This window comes from Drosophila erecta, unplaced genomic scaffold (assembly GCF_003286155.1).
Source record: "Drosophila erecta strain 14021-0224.00,06,07 unplaced genomic scaffold, DereRS2 tig00000021-arrow-pilon, whole genome shotgun sequence".
Lineage (NCBI taxonomy): Eukaryota > Metazoa > Arthropoda > Insecta > Diptera > Drosophilidae > Drosophila > Drosophila erecta.
Window position 1 is genome coordinate 9,512,792 of NW_020825198.1, and position 27,333 is coordinate 9,540,124.

Genomic DNA, 27,333 nt, shown 5'->3' on the forward strand with positions numbered 1-27,333 from the left:
AATTTTCCCCCGATTCCGATGGGAAGTTGCCAGACGGCTGGTATTTTGCCATCAACTGGCAATTATTTCAAAATATTATATAGTATCCTGGCTCGATTTGTGTATTTCCTGGCGGCACACAAGCGAAAGTGAAAATTTGAAAGGCCTGGGCAGGATCCCTGGCTCATATGGTGCCCATCTTTTGGACATGGCCCAGTACGATGGCAACGCCAGCCCGGGAAATTTGGTATGTTTTCCTGCTGTCTCGTTTGTTTTTCTTCTATTTTTTGGCTTGGCGCTCTTCGTACAAATCTTGTTGTATATACGCTTTTTGGCTCTCGAGCGGAGACGTCGTCGTCGTTGTTGGCTGCCCTTTCCCAATTCCGTTTGGCACGAGGCGCGCAAAACTCTCGGATCGCATCGGATCAAAACGGAAATATATACGCGAGTATCGGCGGGGCTATATAGCCAAAATATCCGTATATATCTGAATATTATCGGGTGTGAGCGGCCTCAAATTGGCATAAACAAATTGGCGTAAACAGAAATTGCATTGGGTTTGAAGATTTTTGCAACGGGGCGGAAGTTCATAGATATCTCATCTGAAAAATTCATGAATATATTTCGAAACTGGAGAGTTGGCACATCCAACAAATTTATAAACTGTGGTAAGTCTCTGTGTATAATTAAGCAAAATGCGATGGAATGAAATGCTGTGTACAAACAGAGGCGAGCAATTGGCCAACATAAATTGTGTATCCATAAAATACACAGACACTGGCGAATGAAAGCCTGTTCAAAGGAAAGTTTTCCGACTCTGCGTCTGGGTGTGTGTGTGTGTGGGTGTAATTATGCGCGTGTATGGGTGTGTGGAAAAGTCGTTCACTGTGTCAGTGTTTCATTGTATCAGCTGGGCATCCATCGCGCATACGCCGCATTGTCAATTGTTACGAGCACTCACGTCCATTCCCCAGCTTCGCCCTTGGCACCAACTGGTTGCCCCAGCCACAGCCAACCCCAATCCCCCCCAGAAATCCCAGTATCGCGCTCTTGATATTGGTCTATTGGCCCATGCCAAACCCCATGAATTTAGCAAAGGTCTCCTCTTTCTTTTGCCAGCACTTGCAAATTTGTTTCAACTGTTTGCCTCGCTGCTGCTTCTGCTGCTGCTCCACTTTCATTCAATGCCCACTCGCCATTTTGTTTTCCCCGCCGAACATGGAACATGTTGCGTAGGGTTTTTCCGTCGCCTTTCCCACCCCCTGCGATTTTCCCTCGCCTCGAGGGTGAGTTTTTCGCTTTTTTTCGCCCTTCCTGTTCTCGTGTTTTGTTTGCAATTTGGGAGGCATCGCTTTTGTTAGCTCCAAAGTCCCTAAAATTTGATTTCTATGAAAGTTTTTTGGAAATTTTAAATATCTGTTATGCCTTTGTCAGCCAATTATATGTGATACCTTTTTTCATTACATGGTCCTAAATCGTATGATGTAAAACCTATCAAACAAGTACTTACCAATTTTACTAACAGGAATTTTCTCTCTCTTTATCTTATGGCTTATCTCTCTAATAAAAGTTGGTTCATTTTGTTGGTCATATTCGATAAAATTGAGCATAAATGTTTGTTTTTCCAGGTGTGTAATAGGGATTACTAATCCCTTACTAATCCATATGCATACTTTAAATAATCACAATAGAAAAATATTACCTATATAAATACCTATAGTTTAGATTCATATGTTAAATACTCTTTAAACGTATTATTAAAAATGTTGTACTCTTTAAAATCAGTTTAACTTTAAACATAGTAATAAATGAGTAAACTTTCTGTGCGGATGCCATTGCCACCTTTCCTGCCATCAACTTGTATACTTAAGAATTGGTTTATTTGGCGCGTTGCCAAAAGTCGAGCGAGCAATTTGGTCATCATTTTGCTGGATCTTCGCAGGGGATGGATGAGTAATGCAGTTTTCCCGAGCCAAAGCCAAACAACAAATTCCATTCTGTTGTATTTGCCTCGCGGCATTCAGCGTGCCCGCAATCAAATCAAATGATGTCATTTTCCTGTTGTGAAACGCAGTCCTGTCCAAGGGTGTCCAAGTGCCATTGATATATGCTATGTGTAGTATAAGGTGCCTGTCCGCCGAGCAAAGGCCCTGCGCCAAATGACTCAGTGGGAGTCACGGACTGGAGGTGCCACAATGCCGCAGACCCGTGGCAAATTGAATTACGCATCTGAACTACTGCAGTTAAGGGGCTTCGAGTGGGAAGTTCAAGATCCAAATCGCATTTGCTACAGTCCAAAGTTGCTCATATCTTACAGATAAGAATGTTTGCTGATAACTAAATTATGGTAGTGTGACAATCAATATTATGGGGCTTATGCCAATAGGAGGTTGCTACCTCGCAACATATGTTTTTGGGGAGTTCGTTAAACCTTATAGGGTGATAAAAACAAAACAAATTCGCGGCGTAGTAGAAAGATACCCATGATGTAAAGTTCATCATTTAATTTCATGTTATTAGCATTTTTATATATCTTCTAGATCAGAAGTTGAGTATTTAAAAAGCTGTATAAGGCATGTATAATTTCTTCAGAGCACTTATATATTATATTAAGTAATTTTAGCTTTCTATAGTTTCATAATCTCGAGTACTTACACTGGGTGCCTGAGGGCTAATTTTAATAAACCACCTCATTAGGATGGGTATTAATAGAGGAGCCATCGCACTGGCTGTGAACTTTCCCGCTCCGCCGCAGAATGTGGCAAGTGTTTTATTTTAGAACTGTGCGGCAATTGCAGGTGGAATTTGAAGTTGGCAGCGGATCAGGAAGCGAATTGTACTGGGTTTGGATGGGCTGGGCCATCAGTTCTTTCCCATCGAATTCTTTGGCTTGCTTATTTGCAGTTTCATTTGTTCGATTGTTTGCTTTGAAGCACGCATACTGCTTGTTGTTTACCGGCAGCCAACAAAGTGAGTAATTATGTTAAATTTCGACTAATTAAACATTTTTGCCGCCCGCCTGTTTGGTGTAAATATCGATATTGCTCCACATTGTTGATGCTGCTAATTAAATTTTCCCTTATGAATGCAAATATTTGATTCGGCCCGGCGATCGTAAACGGGTTTTAAGCGATCCAATCGCTATGTTTATCTTGGCGAAAAGCGTGCACAGTGGGCCCTGTTGTCACCCAGCCACCCAGCCAACCAACCACCCAATGTCAAGGTCGTTCGTGGGGCGAACTTCGAGTGCTAACTGTTAACAGTTTTTGCTGTTGTGCTGGCCGGTTTCATATGCTTTTTCGCATCTGGAGCTTCCGCTTTACATGGGGACTCATTAGCAGTCTTCGCTGCTCCAGTAGCCCCACACGAAATACATATGTAAACACTGAAGTGGCCTATGCCTCAGCGAGGGGAGATCGAAGAGTTTAGCAGTTTCTCCTTTCTCAAAAGGCTATTTCAGAATCTTCTTATCTAATGCAGATATACCCCATGATTCGAAGACGCATAATAAAAAATGTACAGTCACATACTATTTTAGTTGTAAATAGAAAGTGTTAAATTAGAGTAGAGACTGAATGCTGCTGGATCTGGGGTTTTTAAAGTTTGAACTTTACCACTACTAAGTGCAGCAGTTAGAGCTGAATCGATAAAAACAGTGATAAAGTCGGCACTTGATAGGCAGTGCGTTTTATCTAATCATCATTTTCGTCATTTTCGTCGACACCTACCTCCCCCAACTTCTGAGGCAGCCCTCGCTGGCTGCATAAATACTTGTGCACACAGAACCAACTCGAGCAGCTTTTCAGCTTTGTCCTGGCCTTGGCCGCCGATAATAACTGCTCTGCTTTTCTGCCTGGCCCTTGGAAAACTGCTCTTTGCTGCTATTAATACGCCCACACTCGTGTGTGGTCGTATACTTTTTGTTCCCACTGTGCGGTTTGCATTGCTTATCAATAAGGCGAATTTCGTGCGTACACAAAGCGCCTGCGAAAATTACAGTTGTCAAATATGACACTCCCACCACACACCACACACCACCCACCACCCACTCCGAAATCCGAACTCCGGAATTCGATCCTCCATCCACCCACAATCTGGGTGCTAATTGGTTCACCCAACTGTGAAATCTTCCTCCACTTCTGCTGGTGCTGCCTTTAACGCTGCCATTTGCCTCTTGGGCACACAAATTGATTTATTTGCCCGACGGTTTGTCCACCAAATTGAGTTGATAATGCTGCGAGTTCCGAATGCTTCTTGAGGCTGCGAGGCGGAGAATTCCAGCTCATTTCCGCTCGACCTGCATTTTGCCAACTTCCCTCGGCTTTTTGCAACTCCAAAGTTCGTGGAAATGCGGGCGGGCTAACTTTATATTTCATTTTGATGAACTGACTGAAGCAGTTGAAGTTCATTGGAAGCCATTAGAATGTGTTGAGAGTTATTTAACCATTTCTGAGTGAATAATAAAAAATATTTGTTTGCAAAATTATGATATAATGAAACATTGTTATTGTATATATGCTGAATTACATATTAGACACACTAGTATGAAATCAGCTTGAGAAAAGATAAACCAAATTTAAAAAATTTTGCTTTCAGAGACACAGAATGCCATAATATTTTTGGCTTAATAGAACTTATCTCCGATTTGGAGCATTTCACGCCACCGATCATGACGCATTCTGCTGAACCCCCCAGGCGTCGCTGCCGGCGTAGCTGCCGCTGTCGACGTCGCAGTTCGCAAATGGGATTGAGTAGCAGTCGATATTTCAAACTCGTGGTGTTCGGTTGGAAATTGTGGGAAAATACGGCAGCAGTGACCAGGAGTCGAACCGGCCAATTAGTGCGTGATTTACAGTATTAGAAATTATTACAAAATTCGATTGCAAAAGGTGGAGTCGTTTTGCCAACATATCTGCGGCAGAGGCGGCAAAGTAAATCGCTCTTGATTGATTGATTGATGAAGACGCTTTCTGCGATAAGCCGAAGCAACAAATAAGGCGTAAGAAGAGCATGATATGAATGATAGCGTTCGATAGTGAAATCGAGTGGACATGTGCGTTGTAAAGTTCAGGACTAAGTTCGGACAAGGTCTGGGTTCCAACCAGAGTTTTAACCCTCCCACGACCCAAATCACACCATTATCATACAGATAAACAAAGGGAAGCCAACTTATGGCTTCCAAGTGCTAATTCGAGGCCTGTGCTGTACATAAAACCCAACTCCACTGCGGTGGCTGTGCAGATGATAAAGCGATGAACAGCCATAAATTTATTTGCATACGATAATTTATTTATTGCACTATCAGAGTGCGAGTATCACAAGTCGTCACAGTTCCCTTGTGGTGGTTCACTGGGCAAATATTTGAGTATCAGGCCTTACGGCTGTCCGCGCTCTAGAAAGCTGGGAAGTATATAGTACTATATGGTAGTCGTAGCTCCACATTTGAACCACGAGAAGCGGTCGTCAACACTTCCAGACCGATTCCGTCTTCCTTACAACTGTTCAAACATCGTCGTATAATTTATTTTATTATTAATATTTCTCCATACACCCTTTTTAATGTTTTGCGGCACCGTCGCGAATTTGCTCGCAATCTCACTTTGCCACAATTAATTTTGTTTGCATTGTACTTAAGGAAATAACAAGAGCAGGAACTATAAATCAAACTTTCCAAATGAACAAAGCCTTTAGTTCAGAAAGTTTTTCTCTGAAATTCGCTTAGATATAAATGTTTACCTTTTAAGAACAAGAATTTCTTTGTGCGGTTCATTAATGGTTATGAAATAAAAAATAAGATAAAGTACCTTCAAGGAAGTGGGTTCTATAATAAAAACAGTTTCCCTTCTGGCAACTTTCTTCGGTTCAAACAATTTATATGCGATATTGGCCATTTTAATGGCAAATCAGACCGACAATCTTATCATTCTCAAGCCCCTAAATGCTTCCATATTTTAGTGTTCCCGTGACAAGTAAAAAACATTATACAAGTACATGCGTGAAAATTTCTGTGAATTAGGAAATCAATATAGGCGTTACTACGACTATTAATTAAATATTCAAGACCTAACGGCCAGCTTATCGATTAAAAATTAATTGAAATAACTATGCAAACACTTGAGACCCAATTTCATGTCTTAAAGGCATTTGACCAGCTTATCAGCCATTAAATTTGAATAGATTGCCATTTAAGACGTAACTAAATTAAAATAATCAAAACTTAGTTTGATGAAGTACCTACTGTTTATGCGAGTGTGTTGATGTGTTGCCTGATGAATTTATACTGCAGAAAGCCAACTTAATCACGGAGCCTACTCCTTCGATTCGGTACTGTCCCTATCATTGTCTAGTATTTTTAGGGGAATTAAATAATCACGCGCAAAACTTGGCTGTCGAATAGGAGGCAGAGCACCCATTTTCGATATTGGACATGATTTATGGCTATAGTATGATGGATTGCAGGCGATTCGGCGGCAATCAAACGATTGGAACGTATGGTAACTGAAACAGACCCAATTTTTTGTGGCTTGGTGTTCTGTTGGTTGGCTAATTAGTCCGGCGTGTACTTTTAGATAGTACGCCTAATATATTGTCGAGTGCAAAAATCAGCGATTAAAGGCTGCTTAGGCCACTAAACGATTTATGTTTTTAAGTGCGCCAATCGACTGATAAGCGGGCCAATGAATCAATCAGTCAGGTGGGAAAGCACTTACAACGCCCATTAAAATTATTGCCTATAGATATCTATACGTATTAATAGACATCTCAGCGTGGTGAAATCTTTGACCGGCCGGCATGACTAACTGGTCATTCGTAAGGGTCGTAAATGATATCCACCGTTTTATCAGATAACAAAATGTACTTAAAGCGGGAACTGTAGTTAGTCACCCTTGCACTGATGCTTAGCAGCAATGTGAATATGAAAACCATATCGATATTGATAATCTTTATCCGGCTGAACTTGTTTGGGTATTCATAAGTCTTAAAAATATACCCAACCTCATAGTGTGTGTTTCTATTTTCAGTTCTCCAGCAAAATCACTGCCTTTCACGACAGGGAGAGCCTAGAGCCCCGTCCTGGTAACAAATACCGCCAGCGACGCATCAACGCCCATCTGGAGGAGCATCTGGTCAAGGAAAAGCGTGTCACCAAATTCCCGCTGGTGGGAGCCCTGGTCCACAAGGCACTGCGGCGTCGGGAGGGTGCACAGGACAAGGACAAGGAGGAGGAGATCACTGAACCGCAGGGCAACCAGCAACCCAACAACAACGAGGAGTGGGAGCCGAACAGAATGGTGCTACCGTTCGGACTTGGACCCGATGGCCATCATGTGGACGCCATCCAGAGTGCTCCGGCGCCCAGTGCCCCGCCCGCTCACATGATGCCACCACCCTACTCCCGGGGTCAAACAAACATATACACTGGTGTTCCGATCATCGTGAATCCCTACATAGACTTCATCGTGGTCAATGGGGATGATCGTTACATGATCAGATGCGAACGGAAATCGGTGCTCGAGCGGAGCGTGGAGCTGGCCAAGCTGATCCACGCCGGTCCGAACAGCGGTCGAAAGAGCGACAACCACTTCCAGATACTCAACGTGGACAAGAACGACTTCGAGCTGATCGTCCGCTACATGGAGAAGCACTTCATTCCCTATCGCGACCACAAGCACCTGCTCAAGATACTCGAGCTATCCGATCGATTCAACGTTCCAGATCTGGTCAGTTCTTACTTGTGTGGACAACCAATAACATAATATAATTATTTGTTATTTGAACCATTTCAGATAATCTACTGCATTCGCGAACTTGATCTCAGAATCTCGAGCGCCACCGCACTGGACATCTTCAAGGCGCTGTGGTTCTACCAGGGCATCGCACTGACCAACCAGCACCAGACAGTGATCACCACCCAGGAGACGGGCCAGCAGCTGGCCAGGAAGAAGGCGACCAAGGCGAAGGCGGCGGCCAAGCAGTTGGCGGCAGCCAAGGCCGCTCAGTCCACCGAAAACGGAGCGGAGGGCGATGGAGCCCAGCTGAACCTCATTCCGAACCCGAATCCCTTTACCACCGAAGATTACGGCGTGGCGCTGCTGCACAACACACTCCAGCTGATCGATATGCACGCGGAGCTGCAGCTCTCGATGCCGGAGATCAGTGAGCTCAGGTTCGAGGAGCTGGAGACGCTGGTCAAGAGGGACACCTTGCAGCTGAGATCGGAGGTCACACTGTTCGAGTGCCTGGCCACGTGGAGTCTGGCGGAGTGCGCCCGCAAGCAGATCGACGCCACGCCGGAGAACCGTCGCACTGTCCTGGGTCCCCTGTGCCTCACTCCACGCTACTTGCGAATGACCGCCAGCGAATTCCGGCGATGCTGCGAACGCCTGGAGCTACTGCCACCCACTGAGATATCGCTCATCACCGACGCCCTCGAGGGTGAGTAACCCCATGGAGTAACCGTAGTGTAGGCTTATCTATTGCCCCTCAGTCTAGATCTAGATTGTAATCTAGTAATCTCTAGTAATTTGAAACGATTGCACGCAAGAAGTATTTTAAAGTTTAAAATTTTTTCATTATATCTATATTATATCTATATCTATAATATTTAAATTAAATATTTTAAGCTATTTGAAGCAACAAGTATCTTAAAGCTTATAATTTAATCATAAATTCTACGCCTTTTTATAGCCAAACATTTGTTTTTACTTCTTATCTGTTATTTGGTTGCACAAAATGTTTATATATTTTTATCAGCTAGCTTACATTTTGAAGACATATATTCAAACAGCGCATTCAAACTTTTCATAAAAATGTGACAAAGGCAGTAAAGATGCTGTCTTATCGGGAGTATGCCTTTGAATAATTTCCGTGCTAGACAAATTTCTTTTCTAAAAATGTTTAGAGTGTTTACTAATATTTTTTCTTGCTCTATTGCAGGCAAAAAGCTAAAGAACCTCACCGATCAGCAGGCGGAGCTGCTGGAGAAGTTCCGCCAGCCGCGTGCCGAGTACGCCCGGATGCCCGTGCACCTGAGCGACCGGAGCAGTCCGAAGAACTATCCCAAGAAGATGCGGCTGGCCCACGAGGGCCGACCCACGGAGGAGGGATGCTGGGAGAAGGTGGGCATGAACTGTCTGCGCATCTTCGTCTGCATATTCGACTGATCCGAGCAGTCCGATGAGGAGGAGGAGGAGGAGGTGGACGAGGAGGAGGACGAGGATGGGGCGGAGGACGAGGATGATGGGAATGCGTCCGATGCGGGCAATGGAAATGGAGGGGGCAGAAATCGACACAGATACGACGGAGGATGAGATGACGATCCCACATAGACTTGTTGCATTAAACGAATATTAGCGCTTATGAATTACTTATACATAGAGTTAACGATTACGTTAGTCTTATGGGGATAGTGGCCAATTACTGTGGCAGTGATTTTATAGCAGCCGTTTCTAACAATACTATATAATGTTATTTATATACACGCAGATATATGCGGTGTGTGTAGGTTGAACTAACTGTCGCCTGCAAATCGATTGGGTTTTTGTATTTAATCGCTAGTCAAATGGAAACAATGGTAATACCAAAACTTTTATACAACTTTATGCAACGTTTTGTAGCTGGACTCAAAATACAAGCCTAACATAACAAATTGAAACCGAAGAAAGTAAAACTAATTACAGAACTTAGGAAATTACTGCATACTGCTAGGGATATCTCACTCACAAAGTACATCAAGTTAATCGACACACAAAAAATTATAGTGCAAATCGTATTTGGGCCCGGCCATAGCTAAAGTCATTATTATTAATTGTTTACTATACTTTTAACTGTTGTGCAATTGTCGACAAATGGAATTTATATATACACTCACCAGCATTCATAACGATACACACATAAATACTATATATACATGCATATACTCGTGTAGAGAGAAAATGCGTTGAGATCAGAACTATGTTGCCGTTACTCGGTTCTTGGCTTTAACTCCTATAACGAAGTGCTATAGCTAAATCGCATAAATAACAATAACAATCAGATTAGCATTAATCATAGCGAATTACTTATGTAAGCACACCAGCAAAGCGCAGAGGAAACACACAAATTGTTAACAGATTTATGCATTTTATTAGTTAATGTTTAGAGCAAAGAACGCCTCGAATTGTTTTCGCCTAAGTTGCCACACGTTTTATAGGTTGAAACAGCGATTCCAGTGCGAAATATCAATGAAGCAAAGCATCAACCACAAAACATGAAATACATTCAAGGAAAGGTAGTTAAAGAAATAATAAAGATGTACACAATTTTCTAAAATATTTTATCACTATTTTTAATGGATGGAACAGTTTCTGCATAAATGTTTGAAGTATTTTAAAGCATTTGTGCGGTTTAAAATTTTTTGGTCTTTTGCATTTATTCTAGTGACGAATGCGGTTAAAAAACGCACTAAAAGGTTTGAGTCGTAATAAGCCTGCGTTGTAGCAAAGTTTCGCACCACGAAAAAGCTTTCCTTACAATACAGTCGGTTCTATATTTTATTTGAGATGCTCTCGAGTTGTTTGAGTACGAAATGCAAATCTATTACAGCACCTAACATAAAAGGAACACATTCAGCCCTTTCCCTATGGAATTGTGTTATTAATACAACTTTCCCTAAAAATACACATCTCATCCCAAGTCATGTCTATCTTTCACTTTTGCGCATTCTAACCCTCATCAACTTCATCCGCATTCCTGCCCCACCCATTTCTATGACAACTACTCATCGAATCGCTGGGCCAGCTTAGCTGACCAAGTCTAGACTCTGGACAGGACCCCGGACTGGACTTCCCTGGGGCAAATCCTAGCCAAACCGCACACACATACTAGCACTTTCGCCAAGTATAACATTATCATTGTATGCATTCGGGGGCTTACCGCAAATGCACTCACCCGAGTCCAATTCCCAGCTCTAGCTCTAAGTATTCCGCCAACTCTCCATCTCGTTGGCATGTGCATACAAATGCCATATAATAACAAAACAACAAAAACGCGCTGTGGAAAACTAGCATTTTTCACTCCCCCACTGGAAAATTTATTTCACGCTTGCTTTTCATTAACATTCCTCTTTTGGCCACACTCTTTTTCAGCCATTTTTACGCTTTCTGTGTGTGGTGGCCAAAAATTATAAGTTCTTTTATTTATTTTCGTTGATTTTTTCCTGTGCTGCCGGAGGGTAATTCCCCGAGTTTGCTGGTGGCCTGTCTGACGCTTGTTAACCTTTAGCCAGTTGCATTTTCCTTTGGCGTTCTTTTTTTTTTTTTTTGCGCTTACATCTTGCTAGCTTGCCACTAATTTTGCACATAGACGATGACAGTGGCCCTGGGGGCGGCAAAATGGAGGGGGCGTGTCCCTCAGTTGAGGGAAATCTCCGCAAAAGTTATGCAGCAGAAACATGGACCATGTAGCAGTGCCACAAATTTTCTATATTTTTTTTGCACCCCCCACCCCCCTATATTTTTTAGAAAGTACCAGGGAAAATGCTGCACTGCCCGCAGCCAGTCGGCGGCCTTTTGGCAGCGACTGTGCTGACCGCACATATAATTATTTCATATATGAAACATGAGTGCACATTCACCCAAACCTCTCAAGGCATTCGCATGTATTTTTTCACAAAAATCAGCAAAAGTGAATTAGTGCCGAGCGTGTGGGAAAGAGTATAAGGTATGAGGAAAAGCGGGCAACCTGCATTGCAGTTGGCCACCTAATGAAAATTGTTGTGAAATAAATAATTTAAAATAATTTTCACTCTCCATGACTGCGTGTGTCCATGTGTGAGCCCAGTGCACATGTGTGTGAGTGTGTGCTGGCTTTAGCTTGCCAAAGTTTAAATTGAAATGAAAGCCAAGTAGCTGCAATGGACTTTGCACTTTGCCTGTTACTTCAGCCGTGCCTAACTTTTTTGCAGCTTGCTAAATTGCGCTAACTGACCAAAGCGGAAGTTTCAATTACACCTACACCAGTACACACACGCACACACACACACACGCTCACACATGGACAGAGCCACACACACTCACAAACGCTCGTTTTGGTCGTACAGGATTGACCTACACGGCGTATGCGTGTGCTGATATGACGCATACGCCCCATGGACCGTACTCTCCACCGAAAAAGCCAAGGCCACAAATCTGTGTTAGACCCACAAAACTGCTGCAGCTTGTTTGGGGCAGGGGACTTGGGGGGAGGGACCACCAAATTATAGCCCAAAGTTGGCACATTACTTGCAGCAACTGACATTTTTTGTATACCTTGTAGTTAATACCCCGTAATTATTCAGCCCAAGTTGCGGCAAATGCGGTTGTTGGGGGTTCTGTTGAAGTTTTTATCGCATTATTCATTTTTAAACACATAGGAAGCTGTTTAAAGTGATTTTCATTTAATTGCGTTTCCTTTTAGAGCACTTTTAATAACTTCCAGCAATTATTATTTTGACCACTTAAGCTTATCAGAAATTTGATTGTACAAATGTTCGATACTATAATTCAGCAAAATATTTATAAATTCATTTGTTAAAGGGATTATCACTTTAATTAATTCTAGTTTTTGCTTATTGTGGAATTATTAATTTGCCTCCGTACTTGCAATGTAAGAGAAATTTCGATATGATATTTTATAAGCCTTAGAATCTTATTATTTTGTGGATTTTCTTGACTGTACAGTACTTAATATTTTAATATGCCCCACCATTTGCATTTTGCCACATAAACCCCACCCCAAGTGCGCGAAACTGACTTTCTACCACTTTCTTGGGGGCCTGAGGGTATTGTAAAGTCCGCCAAAGTGCTGTAAGGTCTAGTTGGCAGGACCTACAACCAAGCGAACCTAAAACGGATATTACTTTATCAAGCGGCATAAAAAATGAGCCAGCGTAGATGCGAAGCGGCAGCCGAAAAAAAGAAAAAAAATGGAAAGAGCGGAAGCAATCAGCGAAATTTATTGTAGAGTCTCCTTTTCGGTGTAACTGATGAAGTGAGAAACTGAAAGACAGTCGAGGCCAACTCGTGGCAGCCAATACAAATGGGGTTGTGGGTGGTTCTACGGAAGCGACAGCTGTTGTTAAGTGGGAGTGCCACCCACAAATCCAAAAACCTACAGCACCCCCTCCCCACCAAGGCCACATCCTTTTTGACTTAGATTTCACAGCCGCGGCGTGCTGCTTTTTATTGCCTTCTTTCTGTGCTCTTAAGCAGAGGCAAACGCCTAAATATAAAACCAGTTGGAAGGCTACTTATATACCGCTTACAACGACACAGACAGCGAATACCCACACAGCCACAGCGATTTGAATGCAAATGTTGCAGCCGGAAATGAAACCGACAATGCCACTTATTTATCTTTGTACTTGCGGCTTTGATTTTGTTGCGGCTTAAAGTGATTCGGTTTTGCAATTTAATTAAACGCTTTAACTCTGTTGACTTAGGCATCCGCATAAATTGTGATTCATTATTAAATAGCCAGAGCAGAAACAAAAAAATGCCAATTAAAATCTATGAACGTTTGCATTTAATAATTGCACGACAGCAAGTTTGTTTTTAAGCTTATTAAATACAATAGAAAAAAAGGAAAACGCTCCAAAGACGTTTTTTTTGTTTTTGTTTCCAGTTCCCTTGTGCTTTTCATTATCCTCGAGAGTCGTGAAAATCGCAAGTCATAAATGTTAAAATGGTGCCATCCAAAGTGGAGGAAATGGCAATGGATGCTGAGCAGCTAAATACCCATAATGCAGTCATGGGAAAGGGAGGAAAATAAACGGGAAGTAGGAGAAAAAATATTCATTGATTTTCTTAATTAAAAAATTTTACCATTAACTTTTATGTTTATCGACTTGGCCCCTAATCGCAGTTTGCCTCATAGCTGAAAGGTTAAGACAGGAGTTGTCGGCATTGTCCTGCTCCTGCCACTTCCTCGCTCGCACTTCCTGTGCGCATTATAAACTAATTACAGATTATGACGAAATCGTACGCCATGATAAGTCGACAATATGGGTCGCCAGTTAGGAGTAGAGATGGCTCATGATGGCATGGCATCCTTTTTATATAGAAGAACATGGTTTTTGATACCCTAAGCACATAGTTATTTCGCATCATTCTTGGGAATTCAAATAAATTCAACACAATTGTTTTAAATAACTTTCTTAAATTTTTAAAGATAATTACTAGAATCATATTATTGCTAGATAACAAAGCTCTTCTCCTCAAACTTGGACTTATTCAAGCATCAATGAATTTAGAAACCCATAAAGGCCATTAAAAAACTACCAGCATCCCCAGTTGGAAATTCCGCTGGATGAGTTCCTTCATCCTTGGCGCACTTAAGTTTGTTTGGAAAATTAAAGCCTGTTAATGAGATTTTAGTACGCCAAGCCGAAGAGAAAGTCGCCCTTGTTGGTAATGGCGCGTAATTGACAACGTAATGAGATTTGTTAAAAGGATTGTTCGTCCAAATCATTCGTAATTACCAACAAAATAAAAACGCGACGGCGCGTAGGAAAAACCCGAAAATCTCTGCTCTTGCACCGCCGCCCTCCTTATGACTCACGCCCACTTTTCCGCCACCGCCTCCCAAGCTGTTGTTATCAATTATGCAGCCGAAAAACGCAGGCATAACGTAAACAAACATTTAAACATTGGTGGCCAAAATGCAGTAGGTCAGTTACAGCATCCGGCTCTCATTTTCCACCACTCTCGCTGGCTTTCTCTCATTTCCACTCTCTCTCTCGCGCTCTCTCTCTCTCGGCTTTGCAGACTCCTGAGAGCGTGAGATAACTCAGGCTTTTAGTACAAAGAGCACAGCATCCCTTGGGCGATTCTCTCGGCTTTTCACACTCCCAGTAACCGGACCACAAAGCGACATTGTGGTTGTGTCGCCGGGGTTTTCCGGAGCCTCGTATTACTGGCCAGCTTAGGAGTTTTTAGTGCTGATTACAACGCGTGTCCGTTTGGTTGAAGTGAGCGGATGAACAGTGTCGAACGTTGATTTTCCGATTTTCATCTGACTTGGAAATCGGCAGAGGGAAATCCCTTATCGGAGCCAAAGTTAGGGCCAGGCGAGCGCAGGCGAATTAAAGCGAGAAAAGCATGTGCAAATATAAATCAAAGTCCACGAAAAAGAAGTCAAGTCCTTTAGGCTGAATAAATAAATCCAATACAAACAATAGTGGAATTAAATAAAGCAGCCAGAATAAACAAGAGCATTTTATTAACTGCCAAAAAAAAAAAGAAGTTTGCAAAACAAACAAACTGTGTAACACATAAAATAAAGCCAGTAAAACGAGCTTACGTAAAGGAAATTAAAAACAAAAAAATTAGTCAATAAAAGTTTAAGCAAACAAAATAAAGTGAAACGTTTTGCGTGATGGCAAAACCAATTTAACCAGCAAATACACTTCATTGTGCTCGAAACTCAGAGTGGAAAAACTTGGCGAAATAGTTGCAACAAGCTACCAGCGCAAAATGCATTCGAGGCTAAAATTCTTCGCATATTTACATTTAATATGCGCCAGCAGCATTTTCTGGCCGGAATTTAGTTCAGCCCAACAGCAACAACAGGCGGCATCGTTAACCGAGAAAATACCATTAGGTGAGTCTCAAAAGCGTCGCCAAAGGAGCCACCAAGCTACCAAAGATCCTACTATCCTGTGGATGGAAAAAAAAGCAAATTGTCACTTACACTGCACTTGCAGCTGGGATTTGGCCAAAACCCAGCTCCAGCTCCAGCTCCAGCTCCTGTTGTGCTCCCATGTCCTTTGCTATGTGATTCCCGGAATATAGTCCTCAGTTTTCCTGCCATGGCTCGTTGGGGAAATTGGGTATGGCTGATGCCCAAAGATTATCCCTGACCTTCCTCGCTTCCTCCTGTTTTGGCACAAAGTATGCAGCATGATATTCAGCAGCATTTTAGGTTCAGTATACTTCACACGTCGCAAACGAGATTTCCTGCTCAGCGCCATAACAATGAGTGTTACAATTGGCCAAATTATGGCTTGATTTTGTTTTGCATTTCTTTCGCTAGGTATTCCAAAAATAGTGTCCTCTAATATTGCTAAATTGGTGTGGGTGGGTTTCGGAAGGTTTTCCATGTAATCTAACATTTGCAATAATAAACATTATTAGCTTTGTTTGCCATACAAACTTTTTTTACTTTTTAAATATTCTTGTTGTTTTTTGTAATGTTTTTGATTACTTTTTATACTTTTTAGTTATTAATAGCTTTGGTTAGTAGTTTGGCTGCAGTTTTGGAGAAACTTTTTATTTTTCTTCAAGCTGAAAAGTTGGAAAACTGTTGCATAAGCAAAGTAGTTATTATTTATTCCGTTTCTGGTTTTCCATTGATGTTTACAAAAGTGTGCTTCAGTATTTATAAATTGAAACAAATTTCATCTATTAAACAAATAAATCAGTTTTGATATTATCAATATTATTCAATGAAGGCTGAATGTCTTATGAATTAAGTTTATTAACAAGTGCAGGTGCTATGAAATCATAAAATATCATATTAGTATAGCATCTTAAATTTGTGATGAGCCTCTTCCGAGAACTGGCTTGAATATTCGTTGCATTTTAAATGTACCCACTCACCAAATTCCCGATTTTGCTGGGAAAGTCGCTGCAAGAACTCGCCTAGTTGCACTACATTTTATTTTACGCTTCCTGCTTTTTTTGCCACCTTATTTTTATTACACGATGGCGTTCAGTCATTGCACCTGCAGTCATTTTGGCCCCATGCTCCGCAATTCCCCGCCCATATATATGTACATACCTATATATATGTATATGTACAGCTGGTTGGTGGCTGCTAATGTGACAGTCATGCTGACTGGCTTGCACTCAAATCCGGGCTTCGCCATGGCGACTGAAATTGGGCTGGAGATGGGGCATCCTTGCTGGCATGTACGTATGTGTATGTAGGTGCTACCTGTTCAGGTGGCATGCAAAAGCGCAGCACAAAATTGCTGCATCAACACTTCGTTTGCGCTTTTTGTTGTTGCCTGTCGGGGCGGCTTTTCTCGCTGCTTGCTAGTGTGGGTGTGCTGGTATCTGTGTGAGCCGGCTGGCTTTGTGTGGGTGTGACATTATGCTATCATTTGTGTACATATTTGCACAGTGCGCCTTTTTCGTTTAATATTAACAGGACCGTGTCAAAAGCTGCCTAAATATTTAACGAAGCAAAAATATTCTCGCTCACAGTGTCTCTGAGCCCCATGCGCATGCACCCCTATTTCCTATTTATTTATATTTCACATATTTTTCTATACCCACGCAGGTGCAATCTTCGAACAGGGAACGGATGATGTGCAATCAGCCTTTAAATATGCAATGCTCAATCACAATCTGAATGTGAGCTCTCGGCGCTTCGAATTGCAGGCGTATGTCGATGTCATCAACACAGCGGATGCATTCAAATTATCCCGCCTGAGTATGTCTTCTCACCGAAACATTCCCCGATCCCTGAAAAGGGAACCAATACCGCATTACACAATACCTGGTGCCCCATTAATTATGCGCATTTTTTATTGAAAATTGGTTTTATTTTACGTCTCCACTCCACGCCACTCCACGCCACTCCACTCCGCACTCAAAGCTGCAATTTAATTGTGCGACCTAGACACTGTCTCCGATTCCTTTGCCACGCCACCACCATTTCCCAACCAACCAACCAACCAACCAACCAACCACTCACCATCCATTTTCCACCCACTCTGCCACTGAAAACGTGGAAAACAAAAAAATGCTGAAAAGAAAAAACACAAAACGAATTTATTACTGTAACCTACAGTTTGCAATCAATTCTCGCGCGGAGTATACTCAATGCTGGGCGCCGTATCGCCGGACTCCTTTGACACATTGCACTCCTACTCGAATACGTTCCAAATGCCATTTGTGACGCCCTGGTTCCCCGAGAAGGTAAGTTCGATGCCATTGGCACACAAAGTTACGTAGAGTAGTGGTAGTGCATGCAGCTGGGGGGATAAAAGGAAAACTGTCATATGTAATTGATTTCAGAGTCGCTGCGCTGTGCGCAATTATTTACATTTTGCGGTTTTGATGTGAGCGATAGGGCAGGTGGTTTGACTAGCGGGTGGGCTGTGGTTAACTCAGTTATGCGTTAATGAAGTTGGCCAAAAGGTTGATGGAACAAAGGGAAAGTTTTCAAAGTGCCAACACACATTAGAGCCAGTGGAAGGTAGTCAAATATTTAATTGTGCGCTTGGCTGCCTAATGAAGACGGACATTAAACGAAGGCAAATGGCGGTGTATAGCACTGAATTGAAGAATGTGCCACTTTATAGAGCACTGCTTATTTTAAAGTTTTACAAAATATATTTCTTTAATTTTTGTTGTGTGTTAAAGCCTGGGATTTTATTGATTTTTGCTAGAAGTGCCATGAATCCGGTCACGAAATCCAGAGCGTAAAATGATAAGGACAAAATCACGTAGGAATTATAAAATGATTTTATGATTTACCCCATTTGCTCCACAACCGGACGGGTTTTTATTGCAACGCACATCTAAGAGTCCCCGAGCAGTTTTAGATTTTCAATTACCAATCACATTAGCCGGGTTTTGTAACCCACACAGGCCAGGGAAATAAAACCGAAAAATTCCCCAGCTAATCCGAAACCATTTTGTAGAAATGAAGTCATTGCATAAAGTGGAGCACTGGGTGTCGTAGCGGGTTCATAGTTCAAAGCAGTGCCCAATTGTGTGTTCGCTGTGCCCTCAGACAGTGCACTAAATCAAAGCCAAAGCACAAATCATAATAATTGTAATTTGAAGAAAATTTACTACCAACGGCAACAAAGCGGACAACAGTTGTTGTCGTTGTCGTTTTCGTTGTTGTTGTTGTTGCTGTTACCGACTGTTGCTGTTGTTGTCACTTGCGAAACAGAAAGCCAAACGCTCCGCCATCCGGAAGACAATGCCAAACGGGCGGCGAACGAGGAGCAACTGGGACTGCTACACTGAGAGCGAAAAAATTTATGACACGCTCTTGGCCTCTTTTATTTCAATCACTATAAATCAAGATACGGCGGCGGGGGCAGAAACCAGAACTGGAGGAGCAGGCCGAGCAGCAGTGGCATCCTCCGCCGGCTCTGCAGCTCCAACTCCAGTGCCAGCTAGGAAAACAGCGCACACACATTCCGGGATTCGCACACATTGACTGCGCATTTGCGTGCTCCTCGGGGCGCTGGCATGCACTGAGAAAAATTGCGAAAAGTGCTCATTAATAAATCGCATTGTACTTCAAATTATAAGAAATCGCAGAAAAACCTCAATGGAAGCCCCTTGCCAGGTACTACTGGATATGTAGAATTACGAAAATTAGAGAGATTTTAGGAACGGATGAAATAGATATCTTCCAGATAAAATGCATTCATAAATATCCTTAAAGGAAATCCGAAGAGACAAATTATTTTAATTAGATTTTTGCATCAGCACAAGATAGTTATTTATCAGTTTCTCCCACTGTTCTTGAGCGAAAACGGGTATCTGTGTGTATCGCCTTGGATGTATCTGCTTGTTGGCGTCGCCTTACCGCCTCCCAGACCGCCCTGCCCTGCCCTGCCCCCCTCCGATTGGGCCACCCCCATAAACTTACATGCATGTCGCTGGCGGGGCGCAAAGCGGAAACGCGTTTCATTTTATTATTGCTTCATGTAGCGTGCGCATTATACATTGTTATAGCCGCCAGTTCACGAGGGCCACGGCTTTGTTTTGCATACTTTTAGGTGCTCACGCCGTCGTCGGGTCTCCTGGATTTCGCTATCAGCATGCGTCCGGATTATCATCAGGCGATTATCGATACCATCCAGTACTACGGCTGGCAGAGCATTATTTATCTCTACGACTCGCACGATGGTGAGTACATCAGCCCCTACACACACACACACACACATACTCGTACACATACATATATTCCATCTTCCCATCCTTCACAATGAAATTCAGCCACACATTATCTCCCCGACTTGTTTGTTTGCCCATTTGGTTGCTTTGTGTTTCGATTTCATTTCATTTGACTTTCATTTGCCATAAACAAATAAGGCCTCGAACGCTGCGAGTGGATTTAAGTAGCGGTTATGGCAATGTTTTCGCTTGGGATTAAGTGTGTCAGTGCGAGGGTGGATTCAAGTCTTACCTAGCTGAAAATTCATGAAAAAGTTTAGTTCTCTTACTGTTATATATATTAAATTCCAGTTTAAAAGTGTTGTAATTTACCATTGGTTTCCACTCGATTTGGGTTTGCCTTAAAGCTTGTGTAACCAGATGGTGACTTTAGATTTCTCACTTCGCCCATGCTAATGCTATCCATTTCCTTTTCTACGGGCTACCCCTGTTCCACTTTATTTTTAATCCTGCGACCTCGAGCTCGTGTCTTTTCATTTCTGCTAATATGTAATTAAATAAGCGGCACAAAGAGCCCCGTGCGCCGGCTAAAAAAAGGAAAAGAGGGAAAGGGCTCGGCAGACAAGGCGCTCAAGTGCCTTCAAGAGCGCTCTTTCGAGTGGCTCCTCAACGGGCTTAAGCAGCCTGTGGAAGGACACACGCACACACGGACGCGCGAGGATGTTCGACGCACACATATGCTCGACTTTACCCGCCCTTCGCTGTGTGTGTGTGTGTGTGTGTGTGCGTATGTGCTTTGGTTCTTAGGCTGTTTTTTGTTGTATTGAAATTTATTTCAAAGCAATTTCCTGCCGGCTACGTGGGACAATACGACGACGGCAACAATTACGGCCAAAGATGAAGACATCAGATGGAGCAAAAGACAGAGACGGAGCCACACACACACACACACATACGCAGATAGGGAGGCTCTGTTAAAAATCTCATATTACGTATACGCCGCAGTGATTTTCCCTTTCTCGTCCCTGTCTCCATTATAATGAGTTCACACGCCGTTGTAAGTCTGTGTGTGTGAGTGTGTGTGTGTCATGTGTTAATGACTCTGTGTGAAATAAAATTTATGACTTTATGCAACTGCTGCTGCTCGCGCGCTACTGCCTTAACATTATTATTATTTTGCCTTTTTGGGCCATTTTTTAATATTTGCCACGGCGCCGAAAAGTAGGCCGACATTGTTGCCGCTGGCATTCGTTGCAGGAAAAGGAAATGCCGCAGCAGCACTTGCCTCGCTCTGCAGCGTAGAGAAGGCCCTCCATACCCAAACCAGTTTCCATTCCGCAGCCAGTTTTCTTTTTTTTGTATTTTTTTCTGGCCGACTTCGAGTCGGGCGTTTACATTGTTAACGAAAGGCACAACCAGTACCACAGCGGGACTTTATATTTTAATGCCGCTGTCAGCAGTTTGTTGTTATTGCTTTGTTCAACGCCCCAACAACGCCTTTTGTGCCTTGTTATCACTTCGACGCTGGTTTGGGTGCAAAATGGCCGAACTGAAACTGCTGCACACGGCGACAAATTGGTAGCATATTTTTTGGCGCATTCATGAATGCCAAAGGATAGTACTACACCCCCATCGATTCTGCGCGACTATATAGGAAACATTCAATAAAACAGCAGCCCCGCACGCAATGTGGATATTTTTTTGGTGGCTGCTATTTATTGAAATGTTACCAGCACACCACAAAAAAGTACTTCAATTGTGTGTGCACTTCCGCTTCCGCTTTCCACGCGAGTGTTTACTGCTCCTGCCTGTGCTCCGTTGTGGTTGTGTTTTTCCACTGTTTTCATTTTGATTTTCATTCTTTTTTCGGCGAATCAATGCAGGCAGCAGCAAATCAATGACAACAACAACATTGAGGGCCATATTGGCCGTGCAACAAATGGCGTGTGAAAATATATACATTTTTTCCCGATTTTGTTGCGTCCTTGCGGCTTGGGAGGAGCCAGATTGAAAGATGACATGATGCTTCAGTTTCGACTGCGGGCAGAAAAATAAGAATGGAGAATATGATTAAATGGAGAATGCTGCCCGCAGAGAGAGATAAATCTATTCGTATAAATTCATTCAGCTTGGAAATTGTTTATAGATTGCATGCATTATCATAAAACGCAAAGCCGTCACTCTCTCAGTTCGCTGCATTATCAGATTGCTGTTTTTTATGGCGCCAAATACCCAGATACACCTCAATCCACACTCCGCCCACCAAGAAAACACACACAATAGCCGCGCTCTTTGTTCAACTGACCGACAATCGCTTTCGGATGCCCACAGGCTTACTACGGCTGCAGCAAATCTATCAAGAACTGAAGCCCGGAAATGAAACGTTCCGTGTGCAAATGGTGAAACGCATCGCCAACGTAACGATGGCCATTGAATTTTTGCACACGCTGGAGGATTTGGGTCGCTTTAGCAAAAAGCGCATCGTGCTCGACTGCCCGGCGGAAATGGCCAAAGAGATCATCGTCCAGCATGTGCGGGACATCAAGCTGGGCCGGCGCACCTATCATTACCTGCTCAGCGGTCTGGTGAGTGGAGAGACTGGGGAGACTCTAATGGGGAATTATTGCTAGCTTCCGGTTGCGCAGATTCATATTCCGCTAAATTCCGGGAACTTGGGATGTGAAAGGGTATTACGCATTCAACACGGTTCGAGAAACTCTGAAACAAGAAGAAACAAAAAGAAGTATACAAATTTTAGGTCAGCTTAATACGTTAGTTTACCCATTTTGTTGTCCGAAATCCTCAATGGTTTCATAAAAGAATCAAGTCATAAATATGTAGATTAACATTTGAATGATATAAGGACTACAGGTTACCTTAAAGTCACTGCAGTCGGTCTAATCCAGCCACCTTGTTTTCTGCTGCCTTAGGTCATGGACAACCACTGGCCCAGCGATGTGGTCGAGTTTGGGGCCATCAACATCACCGGCTTTCGGATTGTCGACTCTAATCGGAGGGCGGTGCGTGATTTCCACGACAGCCGGAAACGTTTGGAGCCGACCGGCCAAAGCCAAAGCCAGAACGCAGGGGGGGCCAACAGCATGCCGGCCATTTCGGTAAATTGTCAGCCGTCATTGATTTGTTTCGCCTGCAACTCAAGTTTTTTCCCATTTCCATTGCCGTGCGCTACCAATCCGCTCGCTGTGATTTCTCACAGGCCCAGGCTGCACTGATGTACGATGCGGTTTTCGTGCTCGTCGAGGCCTTCAATCGCATTTTGCGCAAGAAGCCGGATCAGTTCCGTTCCAATCATCTGCAGCGCCGCAGCCACGGAGGCAGCTCCTCCTCATCCGCCACGGGCACCAATGAGTCCAGTGCCCTGCTCGACTGCAACACCAGCAAGGGCTGGGTCACGCCCTGGGAGCAGGGTGAGAAAATATCACGGGTGCTGAGGAAGGTGAGTGAAAAACAGGTTACCTGATTTCTAGGTGGCAACTTTGATAGCTCTACGATATAATTGTTACATAACTTCAATGAAGAATGACTCTACAAGCAGCATGAAATATATACTTGCATTTATTTTTCCATCTGCATAACCTGTGGCTCAATCCTCCAGGTGGAAATCGACGGATTGTCGGGTGAGATCCGTTTCGACGAGGACGGACGTCGCATCAACTACACGCTGCACGTGGTGGAGATGTCCGTGAACAGCACGTTGCAGCAGGTGGCCGAGTGGCGTGATGACGCCGGACTCCTTCCGCTCCACAGCCACAACTACGCCACGTCATCGCGTTCCGCGTCGGCCAACACCGGAGACTACGACCGGAATCACACGTACATCGTGAGTAGTCTGCTGGAGGAGCCTTATCTGTCGCTCAAGCAGTACGCCTTTGGTGAATCACTGGTGGGCAATGATCGCTTCGAGGGTTATTGCAAGGACTTGGCCGACATGCTGGCAGCTCAACTGGGCATTAAATGTGAGCCTCGTTTACACCTCTTTTTTAACCAACTTCTAGATTGCTGTTCCCAAGATCATGTGTTTGAGTAACCAATGCATTTGCAGATGAAATACGCCTGGTGCAAGATGGCAACTATGGGGCGGAGAATCAGTACGCTCCTGGCGGTTGGGATGGCATGGTGGGCGAGCTGGTTCGCAAGGAGGCGGATATAGCCATATCGGCCATGACCATTACAGCCGAAAGGGAACGGGTAATAGACTTCAGCAAGCCCTTCATGACCCTGGGAATATCCATAATGATCAAGAAGCCCGTGAAACAGACACCAGGCGTGTTTAGTTTTCTGAATCCCCTATCCCAGGAAATTTGGGTAAGTGTTGGGCTAAGGAATCTTCCTGCATTCCATATCATAATGCAATGCTAACCATTTTCAGATAAGCGTGATTCTCAGCTATTTGGGTGTTAGTTTTGTTCTGTACTTCGTTACGCGTTTCCCACCTTACGAGTGGCGAATTGTGCGGCGTCCACAGGCGGATTCCACAGCCCAGCAACCACCGGGAATTATTGGAGGTGCCACTCTAAGTGAGCCGCAATCGCATACGCCTCCAGTTCCACCTAATGAGTTCACCATGCTGAATTCCTTTTGGTATTCCTTGGCTGCTTTCATGCAGCAGGGATGCGATATAACACCCCCCTCGATTGCCGGCAGGATTGCAGCTGCCGTCTGGTGGTTCTTCACCATCATCTTGATATCCTCGTACACCGCCAATTTGGCCGCTTTTCTCACAGTGGAGCGTATGGTGGCCCCCATCAAAACGCCCGAGGACTTGGCCATGCAAACGGAGGTGAACTATGGCACTCTCTTGCACGGCTCCACTTGGGAATTCTTCAGCGTGAGTTCGAAACCTAGTTACTCCTACTGCTTTTCGCCCTTTATGAAAATAAGCTAACTTGCAGCGCTCACAAATCGGTCTGCACAACAAAATGTGGGAGTATATGAATGCCAACCAAGACCAATCGGTGCACACCTATGATGAGGGTATTCGACGGGTGAGACAGTCCAAGGGCAAGTACGCCCTACTGGTGGAGTCGCCCAAGAACGAGTATGTAAATGCTAGGCCGCCGTGCGACACAATGAAAGTGGGACGAAATATCGATACGAAGGGATTTGGCGTGGCCACGCCCATAGGGTCGCCGCTGCGGTAGGTTTTCAATAAGAAACCTTTTTTACAGGCTTTTAAATGCCATAATATATTACTTACTGTGAACCTCTTAAATTGCAGAAAACGTCTAAACGAGGCCGTGCTAACGCTAAAGGAAAACGGTGAGCTCTTTCGGATTAGGAATAAATGGTGGTTTGACAGGACCGAGTGCAACCTGGAGCAGGAGACCTCCACGCCGAACGAGCTCTCGCTGAGCAACGTGGCCGGGATCTACTACATCCTGATTGGAGGCCTACTGCTCGCCGTGATTGTGGCCATCGTGGAGTTCTTTTGCCGCAACAAGAGCACGCAGGTGAAGTCGCCAGGATCGAATGGATCCGCCGGCGGAGTGCCCGGAATGCTGGGCTCCTCAACATATCAAAGGGACTCCCTTTCCGATGCCATTATGCACTCGCAGGCCAAGTTGGCGATGCAGGCGAGCAGCGAGTACGACGAGCGATTGGTGGGCGTTGAGGTGAGCTATTATGCCGGACTAATCCATCGAAAATCTCCACAAACTATACCACATTCTTAACCCCCAGTTGGCCTCCAATGTGCGGTATCAGTACAGCATGTAAGAATCCGGCTCGTTCGCTACGTACGAGTATCTTGTAAATAATTAAGGCATTATCCGATAACGATGAAAAAGGCATAACTAACGACGCTGGCAATCAACTCTCGGCCCGAATGGGGTAGGCGGCGTTCAAAAACTGTACAGAATAACCATGAATAATTGCTATTGTATTTTTGATAAATGTATACACAGTGAGTGCATAAATTAACTATAGCTAACGACTACCACTACAACTAAACTAAACTGTACATAGGTTAAGTGAAAATTATCCCGAAATAAAAATAAAGCGTATGTTTTAAGCAAAGCTTAAAGTGGAGTTTCCTGTAAAGAGCCTCATGGTTGCACGTGGCGTATGAGCGATGCGATGTGAGGTGTGTGTGGTGTGTAGTGTGTATGCGTGTGTGCGAAAGGTAAGCCGCTTAGTTGACTTAAAGTTTTAACAAAAACCCGGCAAGGGCGAGGGTAGAGGGGGCGTGGCAGTGCCTAAGAGGCTTTCAACTCAAACTTTGTGCGTCTGCGGCAGTTGTAACCGATTTACCCCCCTAAATTATGTAAAAGCAGCCCCAACTTAAGGCAAACACATGGCATCGGGATAATCCGTGGCCACATTCTATACCCATCTATATTCGGCGTATTCGTGTAGTATTTCCCGCTCGATTGCCTCAATTTAAAATTGAGGTTCAAATTAATGTAAGCTAATGCAAATATAATTATTTTAATTGTTATTTCCTGTGCACTTGTTTGCGCCTGTGTTTGTGTTTGTGTTTGCTTGCGCGTTTGCGGTTTTGCTGATTTAATTAGATATCGGCAATCAAATGAAATGGAATTTGATTTTGTATAAATGTCTTGCAATTATTTTAATTTCGCTAAAATTGCGGCTAAATCGGCTTTGCGAGAATTAGTGTTATTTCGTTTCATTTGATTTGATTTCGTTATTTTTATACCAATTGCGGCCGAGCGTTTTGTGTCGCCACCTTTCCAATGTTTGCCTGTTTGAATTTTTTTTTTTTTGCTGGCCTAATTTGCACATTATTTGCTAGCATTTTTGGTTGGTTTGCTGGCAAGTGCTTAGAGGCTTTGTTAATTTGCACATACAAGAGCGTGGACAAATAAAATTGAATTGGCCGGGGGCGTGGCTGGCCCTTCGATTCGAATCGCACTTTTATGCAAATTTTTCCCTTGCCCATCATCAAGACAACACACAATGCCCGTACTTCAAGTTTTCAGCAGAGCAAAGAGCGTGAGGAAAACTGGCTGCAACGGCTTTGGGTTTGCTTTAAGTATCTGGCAGCGCTTTGCATAAATTTTCCGGCCAAGTTTGACGGAGTCACGCGCCACTTTTGCAGCTGCAAGCCGAGATGATTTGCCGAAAAGCCAAACGGATTTAGGACACAGTAGGCAGTATTCTTGTTCTCAGTCCCTGCTTTTTTTTTTGTATCTGCATGGCGCATTTAATGCCACAATCGATTTTTCAATAAATTCAGCAGCAAAAGTTAAAAGCCGCAAATCGGGTATGGGGTTGGAAAGAAAATGCCCAAACTTCTGCCGTAAATTTTCATATTTATTTATTTTGTCAATCCTTGTGCGCGAAAGCTGAAAGTTTCTCCTCAGGAATGAAATGCGATAAAAGTATATGCATAGATACAGATACATGTATGTATCTCCGCATGGGACTTTGCATTCCGGCTGACAGATAAGCGTAGCTGCTTTCGGTAATGGCCAGAAATCACAACGGA

At 43.6% G+C, this 27,333-nt stretch overlaps 2 protein-coding genes across 3 annotated transcripts; both read left to right on the top strand.

The window, feature by feature from the left end:
- The first annotated feature begins 274 nt into the window (after positions 1-274).
- LOC6545450 lies at positions 275-9,634 on the top strand. Of its 2 annotated transcripts, none has more exons than XM_026976769.1 (4): positions 275-647; positions 7,002-7,700; positions 7,767-8,415; positions 8,917-9,634. In XM_026976769.1, exons 2-4 carry the CDS (start codon positions 7,269-7,271, stop codon positions 9,141-9,143), a joined length of 1,308 nt encoding a protein of 435 aa, XP_026832570.1. In that variant the 5' UTR covers positions 275-647; positions 7,002-7,268; the 3' UTR covers positions 9,144-9,634. The 2 variants fall into 2 exon arrangements, with proteins under 2 accessions (XP_026832570.1, XP_026832572.1); XM_026976771.1 differs by lacking the exon at positions 275-647 and adding an exon at positions 4,695-4,978.
- A 5,294-nt stretch (positions 9,635-14,928) lies between these two features.
- On the top strand, positions 14,929-25,898 carry LOC6545451 (glutamate receptor 1). Its single transcript, XM_001972098.3, has 13 exons — positions 14,929-15,597; positions 17,281-17,433; positions 17,794-17,921; positions 19,748-19,877; positions 22,197-22,450; positions 22,796-22,981; positions 23,083-23,322; positions 23,482-23,842; positions 23,929-24,191; positions 24,256-24,714; positions 24,779-25,023; positions 25,105-25,498; positions 25,566-25,898. The coding sequence occupies exons 1-13, from the start codon at positions 15,471-15,473 to the stop codon at positions 25,599-25,601; spliced, it is 2,976 nt and encodes a 991-aa protein (XP_001972134.1). The 5' UTR covers positions 14,929-15,470; the 3' UTR covers positions 25,602-25,898.
- Positions 25,899-27,333: the final 1,435 nt, after the last annotated feature.